The sequence below is a fragment of the Palaemon carinicauda genome, chromosome 4 (assembly GCF_036898095.1).
Source record: "Palaemon carinicauda isolate YSFRI2023 chromosome 4, ASM3689809v2, whole genome shotgun sequence".
In the NCBI taxonomy this organism is placed as follows: Eukaryota; Metazoa; Arthropoda; class Malacostraca; order Decapoda; family Palaemonidae; genus Palaemon; species Palaemon carinicauda.
In genome coordinates, this window is record NC_090728.1 from 75,705,742 (window position 1) to 75,731,457 (window position 25,716).

The following is a 25,716-nucleotide window of genomic DNA, read 5'->3' on the forward strand; positions in this document are numbered from 1 at the left end:
CCAGAAAATCCGCGATATATGTATACACATGGGTTATGAAAAAAATCCGCGAAGTGGTGAATCCGCGATAGTCGAACCGCGAAGTAGCGAGGGCTCACTGTATATATATATATATATATATATATATATATATATATATATATATATATATATATATATATATATATATATATATATATATATATATACACATATGCATATACATATATACATATACATATACATACATATATACATATACATATATATATATATATATATATATATATATATATGGGATAAAATTAATTACTAGGAAAAATTACTTTTTGTTGCCAGGTGGTATGTTTTCGGTTACAGTTGTGGTTCAGCTTTCATAGAAAGAGGTATGCAGATGCTCTCTAGTAGGAGACTATAGTATTATTATTAATAAAATTGAAATTTATTATATTAAAATTGATGAAATAACTATTATTCAAGGTATTACTATTATTATAATTAAATTTAGTATCTAAATGAAGTGTTGGTCCTTGTCTGCTCAAGAGAAGACACCGAGTTAAGCCATTGGCGCTGGCGAGCTGAGGGAACGTCCATCCATTTTAAATGCTGACGCAACACAGAGCACTGCAACAGAAATCAGGCCGCTCCATCAATACGTTGGAGGTATGGTTTCATATGGAAAAAGTCGTTTTTCAACGCATCCATTCAATACTGCGCGTATCATGAATCATAGTCTGTACTGGGCCTTAGTCCTTGTAGCTAATAATAACAATTTAAAAATAATAATGGAATAAATTAAAATCAAAACAATAACTAAAAATAACAATAATTTCCGCTGATTCCAACAAAACGTTATTTGATTTGCCACCAGTGGGAAATTAATTCTTCGAACTCAAAAGGGATTTTTTTCTTGAGTATTTATGAGATTTCTGAAGATGAACAAAATTCAATTTACATCCAGGTAACTATATATTGCTTATAAACATTTGCTTCCATTACACACCTCTAAAAAATTGGGTTTCATTACATACCTCTGAATTAAATTGAGCACATCCTTAGGAGTGTATTCTTCTAATGAGGAGTCCATGTTTTCTTTAAACCACAGCAATTTATCGCCTAACACCTGCAGTTTCATGTTACTTTCACTTTGCCGTTTCTGCATTTTTAAAGCCCTGACAAAATAAAAGTAGAATATATTAATATATACAGGTTCTTAGGCTTATCCATGCTAAACAAAAGAAAACAAATGTAATGAATTGAAGAAAAGATGTCACTTTGTGCTATAAGTAAATCCCAGCTCAATACAATACAGACAGCCCTCATTCTTCGCAAGGGTTAGGTAACAGACACACTTGCGACAAACGAAAATCCATGTATAATTGGTGTCCTGGGGGCAATGAATTCTACCTTCTGTAACTAACTAACTACTGCCTACGTGCAGTTACCTAACAAAACAAACTAAGCACTACATTGCTTTCAATCAGTATACTAATTGTACTGTACATTTTATTACTGTATATGTACTGTATAATAAAATGCCAAATTTGGTGATAATTTGTATTTTTCCCTAACTAATGCAAACCTGTAGTTATTTATTGTGGATTATCTTTCGGCAAAGCTGGAAGGTAGCCATTAAATTAAAAGTGCGAGGTAGTAACCACGCCTAACCACTTGAGTGAGTAGGCAAGGGGTGGCTGGGGGTTACCCACCTATATATAATCTTGCAGCTGTGAGCTACATCACATTTTGACTGCAGGCAGGACTTACCAGGGGATAGGTGATGGCAGGTCAATTTATATAAAATGCATTTTGACAGAGGAAAAATCTATTTTTGGGGGAGATAGCCATGTCGTCTTGATGAAAGTTCCTAAAAAGCAGCTTTCTACTTGGGATATTTCTGAGTGATATACCAGAGAATTTAACCTAAGAAGTATCACAGGGTTTTAGCCCCTGGAGTGAATATCCCAAGAGATATCGTGTATACAACAGTGACGTGTCTAAAACAAGCCACGGCTATCCTTTCCCGAATAGAGTTAACCTTGTCTCGAAGGATAAGGGATAGAATTGGATACGTGGGCAAGAGAGCCATTACAACTTACAATCCCAGTGTGCTGCTTACAAACACATTTTCTGGTTTACCATTTCAAGGGCAGCCATCGCATGTCGAAAAGCCTCACACTGAAAATTGGGAAGGGATAAAAAGTAATGGGCGGGTCCATCCGGACAACATAGCTATCTCACCCAAAAATAGATTTTTCCTATACAGTGGTACCTCTACATAAGAATTTAATCCGTTCCACAACCAACTTCGGATGTAGAAAATGTTCGGATGTCGAAACGAATTTTCCCATAAGAATTCATTGAAATAGGATTAATCCGTGGTTGAGCCCAAAAACCTATGATAACTTCTTAATAAACTACTACACATAATTTCCCATGAGAATAATGAACACTAAATTAGATAATAGACATGTAAATAAGAAGAATAGACATGTAAATAAGAAGAATTAGCAAAAAATGATTAATAAGAAACGAGTTTTAAGCGTCACTTTACCTTAGAAACTCCAGCGCAGGTGTTGTTGGTCTTGCTACGCAGAGAGGAGACGGACGGGCGGCGAGGAGGTAGAGAGGTTAACTACGATAACCGTACACTACCGTAACTTATTCTAACTTACACTAAGTGAACTTTAACATAACTTAGCTTATTTATTTTTTTCTATTTTTATATTTTATATTTTTCTTTTACATTTTCTTTTTTTCTTTTTGATGATTAACTTTAATCACTTTCACTCTCTACACTTAAAATTGATTGAATTTCTTTCGCTTCACTCTTTGCCGTTTTCTTTGTTTCACTTTCTTTCGCTTCACTCTTTGCCGTTTTCTTTGAATCACTTCCATCCTCTTCATCACGAGTTCGCTTCGTAGTTTTTTAAAGAAATTATCGATAGATAGTTGCTTGGTACGGCTTTTCAGAATGTTTCGAAAGTGTTAGGCAAACATCATCGAACTGCGCAACTACACGACAAACCTGCAATTTTTTTGGGTGGTATTTGTCGATGAAATCGACCACGTCTTGATATTTTCCCAACACCTCTTTTATTTGCGCCGAACCTAACACATGTTCTACCTCCTCGATCCCTTCCTCGTCATCACTCATGTGCTCAGACATAGCATGGAGTTCCTTGAGCTCCTCTGTGGTAAGTTCGTCGTGATGTTCGGCGACAAGTTCCGTAACGTCATCTGCGTCGACCTCCAGACCCATGGACTTGCCAAGGGAGACGATTTCCTCTACGTCTTCCGCTGCACCCACCACGGGATCAGGTTTGGGGTCAAAACCTTCGAAATCTCGGGGAGAAACTGCATCAGGCCACAGCTTCTTCCAGGCAGAATTGAGGGTCGGTCGAGTTAATCCCACCCAAGCCTGATCTATGATCTTCAAGCAGTGCACGATGTTGAAGTGGCTCCTCCAAAATTCACGCAAAGTTAAGTTGGTGCTTTGCGTGACATTAGAGCACTGCTTAAATAAGTGCTTGGTGTACAGCTTCTTAAAATTAGAGATGACTTGCTGGTCCATGGGCTGGAGGATAGAGGTGGTATTCGGTGGAAGATACAGCACCTTTATGAACTTAAATTCATCAAAGATATCATCTTCAAGTCCGGAGGGGTGAGCGGGTGCATTGTCAAGGAATAGCAGGCACTTTAAAGGCAATTTCTGTTCATGAAGATACTTCTTCACAGAAGGGGCCGAAAACTTGGTTAACCCATTGCACAAAGAACTGCCTAGTGACCCAGGCCTTCGAGTTGGATCGCCAGAAAACATGAAGCTGGTCCTTATCGATGTTGTGTGCCTTAAAGGCCCTAGGGTTCTTGGAATGGTAAACCAGTAAGAGCTTGACTTTAAAGTCCCCGCTAGCATTGGCACATAGGGCAAGAGTCAACCGATCCTTCATTGGCTTATGACCAGGCAATTTCTTCTCTTCGGCGGTGATGTAGGTTCGACTGGGCATCTTCTTCCAAAACAGCCCGGTTTCATCACAATTAAACACTTGCTGCTCTATGTAGCCTTCTTCCACCACGATCCTTTCAAAGTTCTTGACAAAGTCAGCTGCAGCCTTTGTGTCCGCACTAACAGCCTCTCCGTGGCGAACAACTGAATGAATCCTGGACCGTTTCTTAAATTTACCAAACCAGCCACGAGATGCCTTGAAATCGTCTGAGGAACGTTCGGTTGAACTCTCCCCAGCATCACCCCCAGAGCTCTCCTCCTTCAAGTCCGTGAAGATGGCGTGCGCCTTCTCGCAGATGACGGTTTCGGTGATGGTGTCACCAACAATCTCTCTGTCCTTGATCCAGATTAGCAGAAGTCGTTCCATCTCTTCTATGATAGGGCTACGGCGTTTTGAAATAATGGTGATCCCCTTAGAGGGTTTCACTGCTTTAATAGCTTCCTTCTGTTTAAGGATTGTCGAGATCGTTGACATATTACGGCCATATTGTTTAGCAAGTTCACTCACGCAGACGTGGCGCCATGCTCATGTTTTTCAATAATTTCCTGCTTTACGTCTAAAGAAAGCATTTCGTTCTTCCTTTTCTCACCACTACCACTACCACTTGCAAAACTAAGCCTTTTAGGACCCATACTACACGTAAATTACCGTAAAAGGATGCACGTAAAAAATCACGATTAAAACAGTACAATAATAGCAGAACGCACAGAGCACAACCGCAAGAAGCCGTCGAGAACAGAGGACTGACCCAAGCCACGCTAATTGAGGGTCCCTCCGAGGTCGAAGTGCTGCCTTCTATCGGCGGAAATAAAAAACACATCAGGCGCTATGAGTACCGACTACGCGTACGAGTATTGTTTACTTCGGGTGTCGAAAAAAAAAATCGGGTGTAGAGTAGGAACGTGTTCGAATTGTACTTCGCGTGTCGAAAAATTCGGATACAACCGGTGCGACGAAATTTGCTTACTTCGTGTGTCGAAATAAAATTCGGGTGTAGAGTCAAAAATTTGCACGAATTTTACTTCGGATGTTGGAAAATTCGGATGTAGAGGTTCCACTGTATTACGTTATTTGAGCTGTTGTACAGTATGCTTTACTTGTTCCTTCATGGCATTGTTTATTTTATTACTTAAGGTTTTGTTCGTATGTAACTTTACGTTCCTTAATATATTACCTCCATTTTGCTCAACGTTTTTACTTTACCTTTTGTTTTGTGGGCTTGGAAGGCATTCTCTGGTACATTTTCACCGGACGTCACAGGTCGACCCAGAAAAGGGATTTTGACGAAGGAAAAATCTATTTCTGGGGAGATACCTGTGATGGCCGGTGAAACCCTTCCCTGGTTTTTCCCCATCCCTTTCCTTTCCAAGCCATCTCATACAGAAGGATGTGTAGATGGCGCTCGAGGCGGCTGTCGCTGAGTGGATCAGATGAGTTTGGTTAGTGCTGCTTTGGCGGCTCCCCCTTTTGATGAAGGATTTATCTAAATGGAAGACGACCTGTGAATAGTAGTTTCACACGCCCTATCTTTATACACGACGCCCTTAGGGTGCTCACGCGAGGGTAGTAACCTCTGCATTCCATGCTTTAACTTTCTCTGGTATATTTGGAAGTATTTATATCAGAAGAGAGATAAGAAGGACCCTTTTCACCGGGCGTCACAGGTATCTCCCCAGAAATAGATTTTTCCTTCGTCAAAATCCCTTTATTATATCATTAATCCTTTCAGGAAATCCCTTTCGTACATTTACTTTGTTCTCCCACACACATCTACAATGTATCGTTCCAACTCTTTTGATTCTCTTTATTTTTTGCGATTTTATTTATCTTCTTTTTTCTAGCATTCATTCATCATTTTCATCTTATTAATCATTCTAAACCCCTTTCTTATCCCTCATTCCACGTATTCCCATTCCTATTTTTCATTCCTTTTTCTAACATTTCCCAAATTCATTGATTTCGCTAATTTAATTGATTTAGCGTAGATTTGCCGAAGAGAATGTGCTACCGCAAAGCCCGGGCAATCTGAACGCACGCACGCACGCTACCGCCTCCCCCTGTCTCGTCTCTTTGTTATATTGTTTCATCCTTCTCTCTCCCTGGTGCTTCACTTAACTGTATCCAGTAATAATGCATGTAATATTCACATTTATTACTAATTTTTAAATAGTTACAGTAATTGTTTTAATAAAACCTTCAAGTGCTTCTGTTTTAAATTTTGGGTGTATTTTATCAAGCTAAGTATTTTGGATGCTTTGATCAGATCAGCTGATATGATCACTTGTTTCAGACTAGGAATGTTTATATTATTTGCCAAGAGATGGCAATAGTGGTGGTTGTCAGAAACTTCAAATTTTCCAGGTTATCGGTACCTACACTATGATATACTGGAAAACAATGATGCAAAACTAAGTTTAAAATTTTTTTTTTTTAAATTAATTCCATAAACTTCCTATTAAAAACCATCAAAATCAACACTGCCATTCGAACTATTAAAAAGTGTTTTTTTGGGCTCAAGCCATGTTGTCCAGATGGAAGTTCCCTTCGGCAGCTTCCTACTGTATAATATTTCTGCAAGTGATATTACAAGAGAATTTCTGAGACAAATGACGTTACCGTCATCATCACTAATCATAGACAATGATAGTGCTTCCTGCCCCCTACAGGGACAGTAGAAAAGGGGCCTCAAGGTTAGCATATATTGTATGAACAAACATAAGTATTCACTGGGTATACAAACGGTTTCACGGTTTGTATATTTGTCGGAACAATATCAGTGTCCACTATATCCATTGCTTGTAAGCATACAATGATATGAGGTTTACTTACATGAGTAAGTCAAAGAACTCTGGCATCTTAAATATGGTATATTTATTATAAAATAAATCTTTAAATATACTTACCTGGTAGTTACTTATATATAGCTTAAATCTCGTGTTTCGATGCGGCACGACAGAAAATTCAAATTCGTGGCGATCGCCGCCATGCCAGTAGGTGGTCATACATGAGCGCCATCTCTCATAGATTATCAGAACTATTCCCAACATTCTTCAGAAATTCCATGTCTCTGTTTTCAGAGGGGAGGAGGGAGGGCCCTTTTATATATGTATCTACCAGGTGAGTATATTTAAAAATTTATTTTATAATAAAAATACCATTTTTAAATATGTAACTTCCTTGGTAGTTACATATATGTAGCTGATTGACACCATTGGAGGTGGGTCGAAAACCTCATCCTATTGGGAATTCGTATAATAATTAATAGCTACAATTAGTAGTACTAACAATCTGGTTCTAACCTGATAAAGAAGCTGGCTTCACAATGATACTGCCTCATTTCGCCTGCATTCCTTAAGAGACTCGGCGATCGACTCAGGGGGCTGTAAGTCTCTTGGGGCTGCCACAAGGTCCTCGACCTTAGCGTGGCTAGACCACCACCCTTGCAAACCTGGCATAGCCAAGGATACTGGAACGTAAACTAAGCAATGAATTCGGTTTTAGGTGGCGTATTTAGCAAAAGTATGATTTAAAATCATCTTTATTTAATTTATTTTGGATTTTTTTTTTTAAACTAGCTTGAGTTGCCTCCCAGACTGGCGAAAGGCTGCGACAACCTTCACAGACAACCTGTGAACACATTAAAACTAATTTGACTTGCATCCCAGATTGACAGAAGGCTGCAACAACCTTCACAGACAACCTGTGAACACATTATAACTAACTTGACTTGCATCCCAGACTGACGGAAGGCTGCAACAACCTTCACAGACAACCTGTGAACACAAGTACAAGAAAAAAAAGACAGGGGTATATATTAGGTTATCGGGAAGAGGCAGTAGACCCTTTTCCAACTACGAAGCCAGAGGTAACATACGGACCCAGGGTCTGGAGATCTTTGTGATAGCACTCTGTGAAGATTGATTTACTTCGCCAGAAAGTAGGCTCCAAAATTGACTTCATTGACCTATTGTGTTTGTAAGCCATAGAAAATTGCTACAGCTCTAACCTCGTGTGGTTTTACCTTAAGAATAGGGAAAACTTCTTAATCACAATCCTAGAGAGTCTCCCTTATCAAATCCTTAATGAAAAAAGACCAGGGTATTCTTTGATAAAGGCAAAGAGGGCTTTTAAACTGAGCATCAGAGGCTGTCTGTTTGTTCTCTCAGGTGTTTGGATGCGTGCAGATAAAAAATTTTAGAGCTCTCACTAGACAAAGGCCTTTCTCCTTTTCCCGTCCAATTTAAGTGAGATAGCTCTGGATAGTAAAAGCTCTTGGCCTAGCTGAAGGGAGCACATTACATTGTCTCCATTAAAGCCCACCTTCTTGCTGATGGCTTTTAACTCTCCTATTCTTTTGACTGTAGCCAATGTAATTAGGAAAAGTCTTCTTGGTAAGATACTTCCAAGATGCCTTGTCCAAGGGTACAAACCCACTTGAGGTTAAAAAGGCCAGGACTACATCCAGGTTCTACGAGGAGGTTGGATTGTCCTTCCTCTTAGTCGTCTCAAAAGATGTAATGAGATCTGAAAGATACTTGTTACCTGACACACCAATGTGTCGGTTACGAAAGACGGAGGCTAGCATGCTGCGGTAACCCTTGATGGTAGGCACAGCTAGCTTCTCTTTTGTACGCAGATACAACAGAAAACTCTGCTATATTGGCTATAGAGGTATTCCTGCACCATACTTCTAAATATGTCTCACTTGGATTAGTAAACCCTAATAGTGGTAATGATCTGGCGGTATCTATAAGCCACTCCATCATCTCCGCAACCCAATGTCTCATGGGCCAAAAAGGAGCTATCATGGTTATGCGAACGTTGGGCGAACCCCTGAATCTTTTCAAGACTTTGTCCAGGATCTTGAATGGAGGAAAAGCGTACACGTTTAGACCTTTCCAGTTCAGAAGAAAAGAGTTCACTGTGACTGCTTCCTAGGTTGGTACTGGAGAGCAAAATACCGGCAACCTGTATGTCATTTGTGAGGCGAAGAGGTCTATCGAGTGTTGACCTCACAACATCCAAAGGCTGGTGCACACCTCGTGATGTAGGGTCCACTCTGCAGTAAGAACTTGCCTTCTTCTGCTGAGCAGATCCGTCCTGACGTTTTTCACCCCTTCTATGAAGTGAGTAATCAGGGCTTGGTGAATGGCCACTAGCTCTTTGATATTTATGTGTCATTTACTCTGAGACTCTATCCACAGACCCCTGTCGAGAATCGTATGCGTCAAACAGGGACGAAATCGACCTCTCTAGTTCAGACAGACCAGACACTTGAAGCGCGCCGTATGCGCGAACTGAACAGTGTGCTGATTTCTGCGAGGGATCGTCAACCGTAGCCAGGTGACCACCAGGGGAAAGTCCTTACGACATTTCCGGAGTGCCTTGAGCGTAATCTGAACCGATTATCATCCCCAGAAAAATGAAATTCTGTGAGGGTGTTAGTTAAGATTTGGCCAGGTTATCATCAGACCTAACTGTTGCGTTAAGGGCATTATCATTTGAAGAGCCTCCAGACACTTTACTTGTGATTCTGCTCTGAGTGGTCAGTTGTCCAGGTACAAAAAAAATCCTTACTCCCTTTATGTGAAGCCAGGGAGCCACGTTGGACATCACCCGGGTAAAAAACGTAGGGAGTCGTGCTCAGTCCAAAACAGAGTGTTTTGAACTGATAATGGTCTCGAGGAACATGAGCCTTAGAAATTTTCTGTGGTCCGGGTGTATCGAGATATGGAACTACGCGTCCTTCAGATCCAAAGACACTATCCAGTATCCCTGTCTGTTGCCTGTAAGGACTGACGCTGAAGTTTCCATCGCAAATTTAACTTAGCTGAAGAACTTGACTGACGTTGAAGTTTCCATGGCAAATTTAACTTAGCTGACAAACTTGTACAATGGACTGACATCCAGATCAGGTTTCCATCTCCCCCCCCCCCCCCCCCGAGCTTTTCGGAACTAGGAAAAGTATGTTGTAAAAACTCCTCCCAGGAGGTATCCTATACCACTTCTATAACTGATTTCGACAGCATAAAGTTCACTTGCTCTTGAAGAGCTGCTGCCTTGTTCCCTGAGTGGACTGTTGTCAACTCTAAGGGTATCGACGACATGGGAGGCATAGCAGGTCTCACTTTTGATTCGGTTTGTTGTCTTGGGAATCTGCGAGCTTGACCTTGAAGGGGCTCTCCTACGAAAGGGCTGACAAGTGGGAAGAGCCTCCTTTTGTATCCATGCTAAAAAGCTAGCTGGTAGGACTTTCTTAGCAGTCCTAGAGATACGAGCTTGCGTAGCCTGTTATGCCAGAGCTGTCAACAAATCTTTCCATTACTCAACAGAGCAAGAAAAAGTTCAGATCTCTGAACAAGGGACAAACCTGAAGATAAGAAGGAACAAAACACAGTCCTCTTTTTAAGAATTCCTGCCGTGAAAAGGGCGGAAAGTTCGATGGAGCCATCCTCCCGGCCTTATCCAGACAGGCAATCAGATGCATCTGAGCCTCGTTCTTAGGGTCTGTGGCTTCTGCGAGAGTTACGAGAGTCCAGTCCATAAAGAACACTCTCTTAACCGATCTAGCCAAGACCATCTTCTTGAAGGAGAATGTTTTTTGGGGTCTGCCCTTCAAAACTGAGAGGGCAGGCTCTGAGGTATAAGTTGAGTAAAGTCTTCTGGAAACAGAGATGTTAAAACTGTCAGAAGTTATTTATTTATTTTTTCTTTTAATCAGCTGCCTGTAGTGAATCCTGAGATTCGTCTTCTAATTTGGCTAATGGAACATCGATTCCCTGATTCGAATGGGTAGAAGACAAAACTGCGTCATCCTGATGGTTATTGTCTTCCAAAAATAATTCATCTTGTCCTGAAAGAATCTCGTGAAGGATATCATCCAGTTGCGAAGAAGCATCTCGTTTATAAACTGTAAGCCTTGAGGGAGAGACAGGTTCCAGTGCTTCCAGCATAAGATCATCATGCTGTAAGGAAGCATCAACATCGGTAAACCCATGCGAGGGAAAATCTTGTTCGCGTGCGTTCAGCATGCCTTCAGCATGTCGTATGTCAATAGCGTGATGAGAGGGAGCGTTAGTTGCGTTTTCAGAAAATCGCGCGAAGGAGACACAAAAATTTGTCTATCTTGTTGCGAGTACAAGTCCCGACTATATGAGTCCATCAATCGTAAAGATTGAGACTGCTGTATGTTTCCATAAGAGGTATCAGTCTACTGCATGCGTCCCGAGTGCCGTGAGTCTGTCGCGAGCCGCGAGGAAGCGTTAGTATCGCGTTAAGTCAGTCGCGCAGAAGAGACAACTGTTTGTCTATAGTGACGTGGGGACAAAACCTGACTGCATGCGTCCAGCATATGTCCACACTGCCGCATGCGTCCAGTTTGCCGTGAGTTTCCAGACTGCTGCATGCGTCCAGATTGCCGTGAGCTATCAGCATGTCGTATACGTCTCGCATGACCGATAGTCGCTAGTTCCGCAGATCGCGAAGGCGAGACAACTGCTTGTCTATCTTGTTGTGTGGACAAATTTTGACTGTATGCGTCCAGGATACGTCCAGACTGATGTCTGAGTCCAGAATGCCGTGAGGGAGAGACCAGACTGCCACATGCATCCGCCTTGTCGCTTGCCACAACGCGAGCTGATCGCTGCGAGGGAGCGTTGGTGAGTATCGGAGAACTACGCTGCCCGATAATATCGGAAGACCGTTTTCTTGGTCTATTGCTGTCCTTAGATTCTTTTAGACGTGATTTTTCTGCTCGAGAATCGTAAGCGTCAAGAGACGAAATCGACCTCTTTAATTCAGACAAATCAGATACACGATGAGCGCCGTGTGCGCTAACTGAACGATGTACTGATCCCTGAGAGGTATTGACAACTCTTGATACTTCCAGCGTGCCTTGTGCGCGATCTGAACAGTGTATCGATCGTTGTGAGGGATCGTCAACAGTATTAGAATGGTCACCAGGGGAAGTCCCTGTGACATTTCCTAATCTGGGGGAATGGAAGGAGCGTGTACTGACGTAAACTGAGCACCTTCTTCCTCCGACGAACTATGTGTCTTACGTGATTGTCTCGGTGCTGACAAGTCGTCTTCGTCCGAAAGGAAAACCTTCGGCGAACATCCGTCACTACAGGAAGGTTTATTAGGAGACATACGTCTCTTGAGTGGTCTTAAACGTAGTGGTTGGTGCCAACTACGTCGCGGTTTTGCATCATCCGACGATGTCCCATACACTCTAACCTCGCCTTTCCTGTGGCGAGGGGGAGCGATCTGGGGATCGTCAACATGATCGCTCGAGGGGACGTCCGTTCGCTGATCAAGGTCTGAAATATCCTTTGGCCTTTCGACATTCCTTCTCCCAGGGGTTGAGGAGCATGGAAGAGGTCCCGGGCTGGGAGTATGACGGACACCAACGAATGCACCCTCCACTGCACTGACATTGAACACAAGCACTTTTAATTATTTCACAATAGATCTTGATAGACCTTCCCATTGCAAGAGATTATACTTTTCATCAAGGGCTAGAAAGAAAATACAATAGGATATATGATTAATATTAGTATTCTCAAAATTGAAATATAAAATAACGATACAGTACAAGTAATTGTGAAAACAAAAAACGATTGTCAAGAGTATTATGTATCGTAGATTGACGCATTGCGTCATTTTATGTGCCATTGAACACTAGCACTTTAAAATATTTCACATTAGATCATAATAGACCTACCCGTTGCAAGAGATAATACTCTTTCGCCAAGGGCCAGAAAGAAAATACAATAGAATATATGAATAATATTAGTATTCTCAAAAACGAAATATCAAATAACGATACTTGTGAAACAAAAACTATCGTTTATTATTTGACATCTCCCTTAGAGTACTACGAGCGTAAAATGACTGTACGCTCGAGAAATCTCTAAATCGAAAATTTACTAAGGGAAATATACTAATAGGACAAATATATACTTGAAAAAGAAAAAACAAAATATATTTCCCTACATTATAAACGTACTAATGCTTAGTAAGCTAATACAGGTATTTTTAAAATCTCTTGCAAGAAAAGAAAATAATTCACATAATGCAAGTCATACTAAGAATATTACGTCACAGGATTGTGACGTCATCACGATGACGGACTGAATTCCTTCAAGGTAATCAGATCTTGTTCTGCTAAGAATTTACGTCACAAAATAGTGATGTACAATGTTTTAATGTTTAAATGTTCTTCTTTCCATTATAACTTTAAGAGTTGTTCGTAAGCTAATAAAGTAGGGGGAAAAAATTCTTTGATCCCTCAATGTACGAACATAGAAAGAAAAAAAATACATACAAGCTCCCTCCTAAATACAGTGTGGGAAGAAAGAGCAGCTCGAAAGCCGGTCTAGCCTTACACACAAAGTTTAACAACCAAAGAGCCATCTTGTTAAATAACGATACTTGAAAATCAAGTTAAATTAAACTGTCCAAGTTGGACCAGCAAAAAACTATCCTATACAATATCTTAGATAGTTGAAAGGCAGCGAAAGCCATCAACAATAATCAGACAAAAGGTACTTCACAAAATTGTAGAATAAAGTAATATATCCACGAAACGAATTCCCGAGGTGTTGACTTGATCAACGACAGAGAATTTCTGAAGAATGTTGGGAATAGTTCAGATAACCTATGAGAGATGGCGCTCATCTATGACCACCTACTGTCATGGCGGCGATCGCCACGAATTTGAATTTTCTGTCGTGCCGCATCGAAACGCGAGATTTAAGCTATATATATGTACTGTAACTACCAGGGAAGTTACATATTTAAAAATGCAAATTGCTGGGCGAATTAGGACGCAATTACATTCTAATAGACATTTATTTCTAATAAATGACTAAATGAAATAACAAGTTAAACGAATGTAACATGATAAAGGAATTATACGTGCAACGTATACAGAAATTATTTTCCCCGTTTGAAAGGGAAGAAATGATGAGTGCCACTCTAAGACTGAAAAATTTTAATAAATCTTTCCTTTATAATTTCTGTAAATGTTGTATCCTATCAACACTGTGTACTACGTACACATGGCACAAGTGTTATCTGTATAATTCCACACCTGAGATTTTGAACAGTCTTAGTGTCACCATGGTGACACTCACTTAAAGGGTATCACACCAGAAGTGTTGACACCTTTTCCCTTTAACTGATAGTCCCAATCAATTAACTGTTCATCGCAGAAATTATACGACAGGTTTTAATACACTACCTGCCGCCACCACATAATGCTTCAATTCATGGACCTGCTTAGCATAGTGTTTGTAGAATACTCTGGATGATTTCCATCCAGTATATGAGCGAAGACGCTCAAAGTCCATATACTGAAAAAAGTTCAGTGATGAAGCAATTTTCCTCGGATCATGACCTGCGGGTGTACTGTCAGGATCTGCTCTGCGAATAAAGTAGATGAGCTTCGCCCTCAGTTATTTTAGGGATAAGTTTGATCCAGAGGTTTCTCCTTTAAAGAGCTGTCCTCCTCTGAAGTCTGAAGTTCTACGAAGAGACCTTTAGAAACTCTACAGGACATAGAGAGACATCTTCCTTCACAGGGCAGATTCTCCAGGGACCCCACCTCTTAGTGGGTAGCTCGTTCTTAGCGAGAAAGGTTGGATCAGGAAAGAGATTCAGTTCTCCCGCTTCGGTGAACTGAATGTGGCTCTCATTTCTAGATAGGGCTACTATTTCACTAACTCTAGCCCCAGAGGCTATAGCGAACAGAAAAATAACCTTCTGGGTTAGATCCTTGATGGAACAATCTTCATTGTTCACAGATGAGGCATAATGTAGGACCTTGTCTAAAGATCATGAGAGGGGCTATGGAGGTGCTGCAGGCCTAAGCCTTGCGTATGCCTTCGGAATCTTATTAACCTCTTCCGCACGACGGGTCGAACGGGTGTCCCATCATTTTTGCCGTATATATTACGATGGGTCGAACGGGTGTCCCAAGGTTATATTAAATCCCACAGAGACATAAAGAAAGTCGGAATGGCCACAATAGATTAGTTTTCCCTATTCGTAATACCTGTAGTGCTCTTATTCGTCTACTATAGAAAATGGGATTTTCCAGAATAAAAGAAAACTGGGCATTCGTCTTTGTGGTAGCAGCATCACCAGCAGTCGCGCGCGAGTTGTTTGTTGGTGGCGGACATACGAACGTTTTCTGGTGTGTTTTTGCCTTTTTTGCGTTAATTTCATGTCTGACATTGAAATTTCGGACAGTGATGATTCATATCATCCAGAGGAGGATATGGGGGATTCAGACAGTGAAGACTATACGTCAATGGAGTGATATCCATGAAAGTGACGACGAATCATTCCTTTCTTTAGGTGGTGGATGGTCACGTGTTGATGTTTTTGGCGATAAGAGGCCTAATTCAGTACCTCCCCTAAGGCAGGCCTATAGTGGTGTGAATCCCAACCTTGGAATAAGCAGTGACTCATCAGTGATAGAGTGCGTGAAAAAATTCATCACAGGTGATATAGTAGCGCACATCGTGGAATGTTCAAATGAACGTGCGAAGCATTTTTTTTAAGAAAATCCTGAACTCAAAGGTAAAATAAACAGACTGAAATGGCATGAAATTACAGTGGGTGAATTGTATGTCTTTCTGGCTTTATATATATATACAGGACAGTGTAAGTATAGTGAAATAAACCAGTATTGGACAAGGCAACCTTACGAACCAGGTGTTCATTTTTTTTGTTCATCTATCATGAGCAGAGATAGATATCTATCAATAATGAAATTTTTGAGATTTACCTTGCCAGAGAATGTAAACAAAAGGATGCCATCTACACGATTGGATACATTTCGTGAAAAGATTCTCGTGCCCATGATGGGAAATGTCGATCCAGGGAAAAATATCGCCATTGATGAAGCATTGGTATTATGGAAAGGACGACTTGGCTTTCGCCAATTTATAAAAACCAAACGTGCTCGCTTTGGCATAAAGGTTTTTGTCATGTGCAACAGTGAAAAAGAGTGGAGTGGATACTGCTACAATTTTCAAATCTATTATGGAAAAGAAACTAGTGACTCTTATGTTTTGCCAAATGTTCCTGGGGCTAATGAGTTGTCTATCAGTGAGAAAATAGTTGTGCATTTGGCAAACTCTGTCCTTGGGCAAGGACGTCACATTTTTGTAGACAGCTGGTATTCGAGTATTCGTTTGGCACACTTTTTGCTCACGCAAGAGACATTGATGACTGGCACCATTCGTCCTAACAGAGGAGTGCCAAATGAACTGAGAGGAGAAAAGTTGATAAACCATCAAGCATCATTTGTCAGGAAAGACAATACTTTGATTGTCAAATGGAATGATAAGAGGGAAGTGTATGTTATTTCCACTTGTTATGAATCAACATTATTTGTCGAAAAACAGCAAGTGTTGCCTGGTGGAAGGAAAATAAGTTTCAAAAAGCCTCACATGATAGAAAAATATAATGATTTTATGGGAGGTGTTGATAAAGCAGACCAGCTTTTGGAACCCATAGATCCAAGCCGCAAGTCTCTGGCATGGTTCAAGAAATTAGGATTGCATTTCATTATGCTTCTCATGCTAAACAGCTTCCTACTTTACAAGAATAAAGTGAACAAAAAAACCACCATCAAGAGATTCATCCTGAAAGCTGTTGAAGAAATAGTTGAGACTCACAGTCCAAAAGGAATTGAAGTAAGAGAGAAGTTTATTGCTGCGAACCCTAGAGCAGGCCGCAAAAGGAAGGTAGAGGAAGTAATTCATGCTTTTATCCAGCTTGCTCCTACACCAGGAGGCAATCAAAAACCCCGGAAGCGGTGCAGAGTATGCAAGGTCGAGAAAAAAACCAAGTATTGCTGCGATGGATGCCCCGAGAAACCAGGCATTTGTAGCATTGAGCATTTCAAGGAATGGCACAAAGATGTTGGTGGTGGTCCATCCACATCACAATAAATGTGGTGTGTTGCATGTTTGTAAATAATGAATAAGTGAAAAAAATGAAGTGAAAAAAGTAAAAAAAAAAAAAAAAAAGAAAATGTATCAGAAAATTCTAATTGTACTTAGTAATAGTAAGGTAATTGCTTTTTTTGTAAATATCTGTATTTGTGTGAACAATGAAAATTTGTGTTCGTAAATAATAATAAGTGATAGTGCCACTTGAATATATATATATATATGTATATATAAATATATAATGATTGCTCAACATAATGCTACAAATGCCTCCATGAAATCCAGTCACCTAATTTGAAGGTAAATAACATTATGAATATTTTCGTTATTATGGTTATTGATTTTTTATTATATATATATATATATATATATATATATATATATATATATATATATATATATATATATATATATATATATACTTACACACGCATGTATATATATATATATATATATATATATATATATATATATATACATACACACACACACACACGCAAGCATACACACATACTTATATATATATATATATTTCTTCAATAGGGTCTCCAAGGAATCCAGTCAGCTGAATTGAAGGTAAATAATGTTATGAATATTGTTGTTCCAATGGTTATCATTGATTTACATACATACATACATACATACATACATACATACATACATACATACACTTATATTTATATATATATATATATATATATATATATATATTTTTTTTTTTTTCTATATTCCTCAAAAAAGCTTTGTTTCGGTGAAGGAAAAGGGTTGTTATTTTATAATGGTTATCATTGCTATATATATTTTATATACTGTATATATATGTATGATTGTATGCATGCATGTAAGTATGTTTGTATGTATGTATGTACGTACCTGTATGTATGTATGTATGCATATATGTATGTATATACATACACATACATTATATGTGCACATATATCTTTTTTTTTCTCGGAGATTAGGGCTCTAGGCGATACTCCGTCAACAAAAACGAGTGTAGAAGTATACCTCTGCGGTCACTTGGAAAATACTTTGGGTAATCAACTTTTTCGCACAGAAAATGCATACGCATATACAAACATACATATATACACACACACACACACACATATATATATATATATATATATATATATATATATATATATATATATATATATGTATATATGTATATATATGTATATATATATATATATATATATATATATATATATATATATATATATATATATATATATATATATGTATGTATATATATATGTATGTATATATATATATATATATATATATATATATATATATATATATATATATATATATACATTTATACAGTAGATTTACACAAGCATTTACATACCAAACATATATATGAAAACACAGTTGCGCATTAGTATATACATGAACATGTATGTGTACTTATACATGCATACGGACGGACACACGCACACGCATGCGCCCGCGCGCACACACATACACGTACACACACACATACACACACTTATACTAGTTGATAAATAATTATATTTGATAATTGGCTGATTTCTGGTGCGTTTAAGCGTGACGGAAAAAAATCGGAATGCTTATATTGACGCTCTGGTGACAGGTCGTGCGGAAGAGGTTAAAGATTTTATTCGCCAGATCCACTTGAAAGGCATATAGAAGAGGTCTAGTCAAGGCTGACTTGCACGTAGTTATCGTGTTGGCTGCCGGACCTGGATTATGAAGGTGGACAAAGAAGGACAGACAAAAGCAACCCACTATTTCCAAGATGACTCATATTGTCTTCTAGTTGACTAGACTTGTATTCTTCTAAGAACTCTATATTGCCTTCTGAGATCCCAAATCTTTTCCTAACCGCTAAGGCAAGAAAATCATGAAATGAAGGGTTTGGGCTCTCTGTGATAAATCGAAGGCAATTAACTTCTGAACCCTCTGAGATAGTGCTGGGTTCAGTACTAGGGCCAGCCTCAGCCTCAATTCCTTCACTAGAGGGAGCCAGTTGCTCTTTGGCTATTTGGGAGCCACCAGAGCTACCCTTCCCTGGGAATCTCAGCATGTTGAGGACCTTCAGCAGATTGGATGGGATGAACAGGAATTCCGGAGTCCATCCCTTCCATACTAGAAACATGGTGTCTGTTATCTCCTCTAGAGGATCCTCGTATGGGGCTACATATCGAGGTAGTTTCTTGATGACGCTCGTCACGAAGAGGTCGATCTGCAGCTCAGGGACTTGTTCCCATCTGGGAGAGAATAGGTCTGCGTCTGTGGACCATTCTAACTCTATCGGCTTGAGCCTGAGTAGAGCATCCGCTGTCACATTGAGGATCGATTGTACATGAACTACTGATAGGTGCCATCCTTTTAGGCAAGGGATGGCTAACATCACCTAAACTATATGAGACGCTCTCAAGCTTTGTCGGTTCCGACGTCTTATTATCGCTTCGATGTCCCAGATCAGCCTGAGGAGGTCTGATCTGCGTGGAGAGTGTTTCCCCAACCATGACAGGACTACCATGGCCTTGGATAGAAATGACCAAGTCCTTTGGATTTTCCTCTGATGGGAGTGAACACCCCATTCTTCCGACTAGGCATCCATGCGGATGATCTTCAATAGTCAAGGTAGTTGCAAGGCCATGGTCCTCAATAGGCTTTTGGCCTTTGACCATTGTTTGGGAAGCGATCAAGGAAAGACCGATATCGGTCATTTCAGATCTCTTCGAGCGTTTGATGCGTATCTTCTCCAGACTCTTAACGCCTCATTCAGCTGTGCTCTTAGCACTGGGTCTGTCACTATTGCAAACTGGAGAGATTTCAGAACTCTTTCCTGTTAGCGTCTTGGAATCCTGACTGATTACCATAGTCTCTTGACCGACCCTGCAATCTCCTTTTACATCCCTAAGGGAAAGGAGAGCCGGTGTGACCTCAGGTTTTGATGGCTTTTTAACTATTGAAGCCTTTGAGCTGGATTTCGTCTAAAGGAACATCACCCTTTTTCTCCGAGATGTAGTTTGCCGTCTAAAATCGGCATAAGCTCCTCATACCTCCAGGGATTGGTTTTGGAGCATGACGGAAGGTCTCGGTCTCTGGGTTGCTTGTATGACCCTTAGGGAGCGACAAGTGGAGCTTCACAGAGCTCTATCTTCAGTTTCGCTTCCTCCGTTTCGCCTTGTTTGCGAAAGTTTTCCATTAGACCCTTAATATGGGCCAGTAACTGGTCCATTTTGTCTAATAGAGGGGTAGAAGGTGAAGATGTCGAGGTTAACGGCTCTAGAGCCTGCACAGATGGAGGCAATTCCGACACGACATTGTCCACTTCTTCCCGGGGGGGGGGGGGGGGCTTCCGGCCCTCCGTCCCAAAGGCTATCTGGACGCAGGGAGGTGCGAATCGTGCCTGGGGCACCACTATTTCCCCACTTGCTTTCGGGAATAGTAAGCTACGCATCCTATCATTAGGTAGGTAGGGTCCCGGAGAGATCTTCTGGAACCCTCTTACCCAATTGCGTAGTTTCTCACGAGCTGCATCCCTAGACTCCATTGACTTGGGATTATCAAAACCCTCGGACACTAAGGTCCGACAGATATTGCAAACTTGGGGGTCCCAATAATGCAGGGATTTGGAAATAATATTGCAGGGGGCATGAAACCTGCATGTACAGGTATTATGACCGTAAAAGTACTTACTCTTAATATTGCAGAAGACTGCAACACATGTCATCTGGGGTTCCTCCTGTAAAGAAAGGAAAGCAGAATGAGTATACAATTGAATATCTCACTGATAAGCAATATGTAAAAGTCATCTTTTAACTAAAATAGCTTAGGATAGTAAGCTAGAAAGGGATAGTGGGAGACACATACTTGTGTATCCCTTGCAAGTAATTGCTGTTACCTCCCCTCAGTATTAACTATAGAGAGTTTCCTTTATCAAGGCAACTCGAACGAAAGGGTTCTAACCCCTAGGGGTAGAAAAGTGTACATTGCCCCTGCCCCATTTAATTATTTAACACTGTGGGGTAAGGATAATGGATTTCTAATCAGAGTATTGAAGGAATTTTATTCTTTCAATATAGGATCGGTCTCAGCAGAAGCCAGCACAAGATATGTTAGAAATTAACTACTGTATAATCATACTATACCTTTCTGTTTGCAGTATATACTATATTGCAAAATACCGACTACTGTATAATTATATATTGTAGTTCAGCCAGTGTGCTGCCAGTATGGCTAGTGTCTGGCGGCACGGTCCAGCCAGAATGACGCCGACTGGACTAGGAAATATAAAAGACATATATTTGTGTATCCTACCCAGCCCATTTGCTGTGGCCTTCCCTTCCAATATTAAAACCATAGAGTTTCCTGATCAGGAAAGCTCAAGGATAAGGGCTCTAACCTTTAAGGATAGAAAGTGTACTACCACCGGCCCTTTAATTTATTTAATATTGTAAGGTAAAACGTAAACTGATTTCTAATCAGAATATTGAAGAAATTCTATTCTTTCAATATAGGATTGGTCTCAGCAAACACCTGGGCAAGAATACCCAAGATATACTGTAAGATAACTACAGTGATACCTCTAAATACGAATTTAATCCGTTCCACACCCGACTTCGGGTGTAGAAAATGTTCGGTTGTAGAAACGAATTTTCCCAAAAGAATACATTGAAATAGGATTAAGGGGACCGTCCGCGGTGGTATTTTGGCATACCAACTTGAAAAATTCAAAAATCGTTTTATTGTCTGTATAGAGAAACATATCGTACATGCTCTCCAGATGTTTCAACCCATTATTTTCATAAATAATGATGATACGGGGGTTTTCAAATCATGACGTCATCCTGGGACGTCGTCTGCGCGACTGAGTTTGACAGTTCGTCTTTGCGTGCTTTTTTTTTTTTATATATATACATCGATTTTTTCGGGTTTTTTTCTCGAATTTCGTACGTCTGGCAATGAGAGCTCACTGAAGACCCTCTCAGCACACGCAGTTAGAGTCGACACACGACAGTATCGTCTTAGACTTCGTGAGAGTGAGACGCACGTGTTTTTGTTTACATTCGCCCACGTGTTTATTAGTGTTTTTTATAATTCCTCGTGAATTCTACATCATGCCAAGGAAAAGCATTATAAAAAGGGGTACAAGGAAAGAAATTCTTTCAAAATTAGCGAGTGCTCGGAAGGAAAAACTGAAGAAAAAACAATCGCTTTCTTTGTCATCAGCTCTCGCATTGTCTGCGAGAGAGAGAGAGAGAGACGTGAGCCTTCTACCTCATTTTCGCTGCCAGATGAAGGAGAATTTGGCGGGCCTAAGCCATCCACGTCGCGGGATATAAGCCAGGAATTGCTTTCAAGCCCTCAACCTTCAACCTCACAGTACGTGAGTGAGGATTCGATTTCACCGCCAGTTCCTGATCATAGAATTGGGATTGATATTAGTGATATCCCAGAATATGATGAAAAATACACAATTTCAAGAAAACAGCTAGAAGGAATGATGAAAGGCGTGACTTGTAGAAAGCGAAACTGTAGAAAGTCAGTCAGTGTACACGCAGAAAGGGACAGATGGGATACAACATTTAGAGTATCTTGTGATGGTTGCCATACGGACATTAGCTACCTCCCCCAAGGAGGCATGGGAGGGGAAGGGAATGTCATAAATTTGGTGAAGCAAATTTACAAGAAGTGTATCATTCTCTTACTACAGGTATAGGAAGAGCTGGCCTGAATAAAATGGGAGGATTTTTCTGCAAGCCTCTGGCAGCGGGATCTTATGCCAGACATAGTTCTTATCTTTATAAAGAAATGGAAAAACATTACAGTGATATGCAGAAATATACATATGATTATGTTAAGAAATTTTATATAGAAAATAAGTTGGCAATACCTGATGAAAATGGCGTAATAGATATAGATGTTTCTTTTGATGGAACTTGGTTATCAAGGGGCCATAAGTCACACGTAGGTGTAGGGTTCGTTATTGATGTATTCACAGGGAAAGTACTCGATTGTGAAATTTTGTGTAATTATTGCAAAATATGTGACAAAGGAAAAGAGGAAGGACAAGAAGAAGGAAATGAGCCAAATCATAAGTGCAATAAAAACTTTGAAGGAAAATCTGGTGCCATGGAAGCAGAAGAAGCAACGAGAATGTGGAAGAGATCATTGAATAATGGTTTCAGATATAAAACATTTGTTGGGGATGGGGACTCGAGTGCATACAATGCAGTATGTGAAATGAATAAAGGCCAAGGGCCATATGAAGGTGTGAAGGTAGAGAAGGAGGAGTGTATTTGTCATGCCCAAAAAAGAATGGGCCACAGGCTCATAAAAATGAAATCAGAAGTGAGTGAATACATAACAACAAAAAGCGGAAAACAGATGAAAAGAAGTTTATTGTCAGGAAAAAACAAGTTGACCCAAGCCATTATAAATAATATTCAAGCATATTATGGTATGGCAATAAGAAATAATATAAACACAACAGTGGATCAGATGCGAAATGCTATTTGGGCTATCTATTATCACTTGACATCTGATGATGAACACCCAGTCCATCAAATGTGTCCTGCTGGGCCTGAATCATGGTGTTTTTACAATAGAGCTGTAGCCAAAAAAGAAAAAATACCATCACATGCAACAAGGAAAAATCATCTTGCAGGAATACCCTATGAGCTTCGCACACACATAAGAAGTGTTTTCAATAGTTTGGCTGACCCCAAATTATTGCAAAGATGCCTGCATGGCTGGACTCAAAATCCAAATGAATCTCTGCATTCTAGGCTTTGGATGAAGTGCCCCAAACAAAAGTTTTTTGGCATGTCTAGAGTAAAATTTGCATCAAGGTTAACAGTTTTGGAAAATAATTTTGGATACATGCAAAGTAACTTGATGGTAAAGTTACGTGGAAAAAGTCCTGATATAGACACTTCCCTCAAAATTTATGACAAGGAAAGAGCAAGAAGTAGAGAGAGAATAAAAACAAGAACAAAGAAGACAGAGAAACAAGGAGAAGAATATAAAGCTGGAGCATTTTAGCTCTGCAAAACCCTGGCAACAATGAGGGAGGAGGCAGCTCCCGACACCCTTACACTAAGTGTATTAGTACACTTAGGGTATTAATACCCCTTTTAAGGGGGGGACCAGGAGCCTTGCTGTAGAAATCAACAATAAAATTAAGTAAGTTTCCATAATAATGTTTTTTTCATTTTTTTTATGAAAAATGCAGAAATTTACATGGCAAATCTTTAGGAGCTCATAACTCGAAAACATACTTATCCACACTTAGGTACATTTTTCTCAGTTATTTATTGTTCAATTTTAAAGATAAAGATATCATTGAAAAGAAGAATAAAAATGCCACAATTCTGTCAGACAAAATTTTAATTTTCATTTTACTTTTTTTTTCACGATTATTTTCCGTCTAGACGAGGAAAAAAAATATTCATTAAAAAAAAAAAAGGAAAATCAAAATTCTGTCTGACAGAATTGTTAGGTTGATAGAGTAGTTTTTATGGTAAAAGTTTCAATACAATTGGTATTAAAGTAGTCGGGAAAAATGTACCTAAATTTTTTTTTTTAAATCATGATTTTTGCTAATAAATCCGAAAGTTTTTGATCAAATGACTTGAAATTTTTATATTATGAAGGTATTATATATGTCTAAAACATATATAGAAATGGTGTAATTTGGTTCATTAGAAAAAAAAGTGGCGGACATGGCGGACGGTCCCCTTAATCTGTGGTTGAGCCCAAAAACCTATGATAACTCCTTAATAAATTACTACACATAATTACACATGACAATAATGCACACTAAATTAGATAATAGACATGTAAAAAAGAAGGTAGAGAGGGTGACTATAATAAACGTACACTACCGTAACCTATTCTAACTTACACTAAGTGAACTTTAACCTAACTTAGCTTATTTTTTGTTTTTGTTTTTTTATTTTATATTATTTTTTTACATTTTCTTTTTTTTATGATTAATTTTAATCACTTTCACTCTCTACACTTAAAATTGATTGAATTTTTTTCTCTTCAATCTTTGCCGATTTCTTTGTTTCACTTTTTTTCTCTTCACTCTTTGCTGTTTTCTTTGAACCACTTCCTTCCTCTTCATCACGAGTTCGCTTCGTAGTTTTTTTAAAGAAGCTATCGATAGAAAGTTGCTTGGTACGGCTTTTCAGAATGTTTCGAAAATGAGTTAGGCAAACATCATCGAACTGCGCAACTACACGACAAACCTGCAATTTTTTTGGATGGTATTTGTCGATGAAGTCGACCACGTCTTCATATTTTCCTAACACCTCTTTTATTTGCGCCGAACCTAACACATGTTCTACCTCCTCGATCCCTTCCTCGTCAGCACTCATGTGCTCAGACATAGCATGGAGTTCCTTGAGCTCCTCTATAGTAAGTTCGTCGTGATGTTCGCCGACGAGTACCGTGATGTCATCTGCGTCGACCTCCAGACCCATGGACTTGCCAAGGGAGACGACTTCCTATACGTCTTCCGCATTCTGTGCCTTAAAGGCCCTAGGGTTCTCCGAATGGTATACCAGTAAGGGCTTGACTTTAAAGTCCCCGCTAGCATTGGCACATAGGGCAAGAGTCAACCGATCCTTCATTGGCTTATGCCCAGGCAATTTCTTCTCTTCGGCGGTGATGTAGGTTCGACTGGTCATCTTCTTCCAAAACAGCCCGGTTTCATCACAATTGAACACCTGCTGCTCTACGTAGCCTTCTTCTTGCACGGTCCTTTCAAA

General features: G+C 39.7%; 1 protein-coding gene across 2 annotated transcripts in view; it reads right to left on the reverse strand.

Annotated features, from left to right (window-relative positions):
• LOC137640017 (translation machinery-associated protein 16) overlaps window positions 1-25,716 on the reverse strand; it is a 166,278-nt gene that overhangs the window by 72,209 nt on the left and 68,353 nt on the right. For both annotated transcript variants that reach the window (XM_068372376.1, XM_068372377.1), the window contains one exon: window positions 1,011-1,151. In XM_068372376.1, coding sequence (XP_068228477.1) covers window positions 1,011-1,151 — 141 coding nt within the window. The remainder of the gene's footprint in view (window positions 1-1,010; window positions 1,152-25,716) is intronic.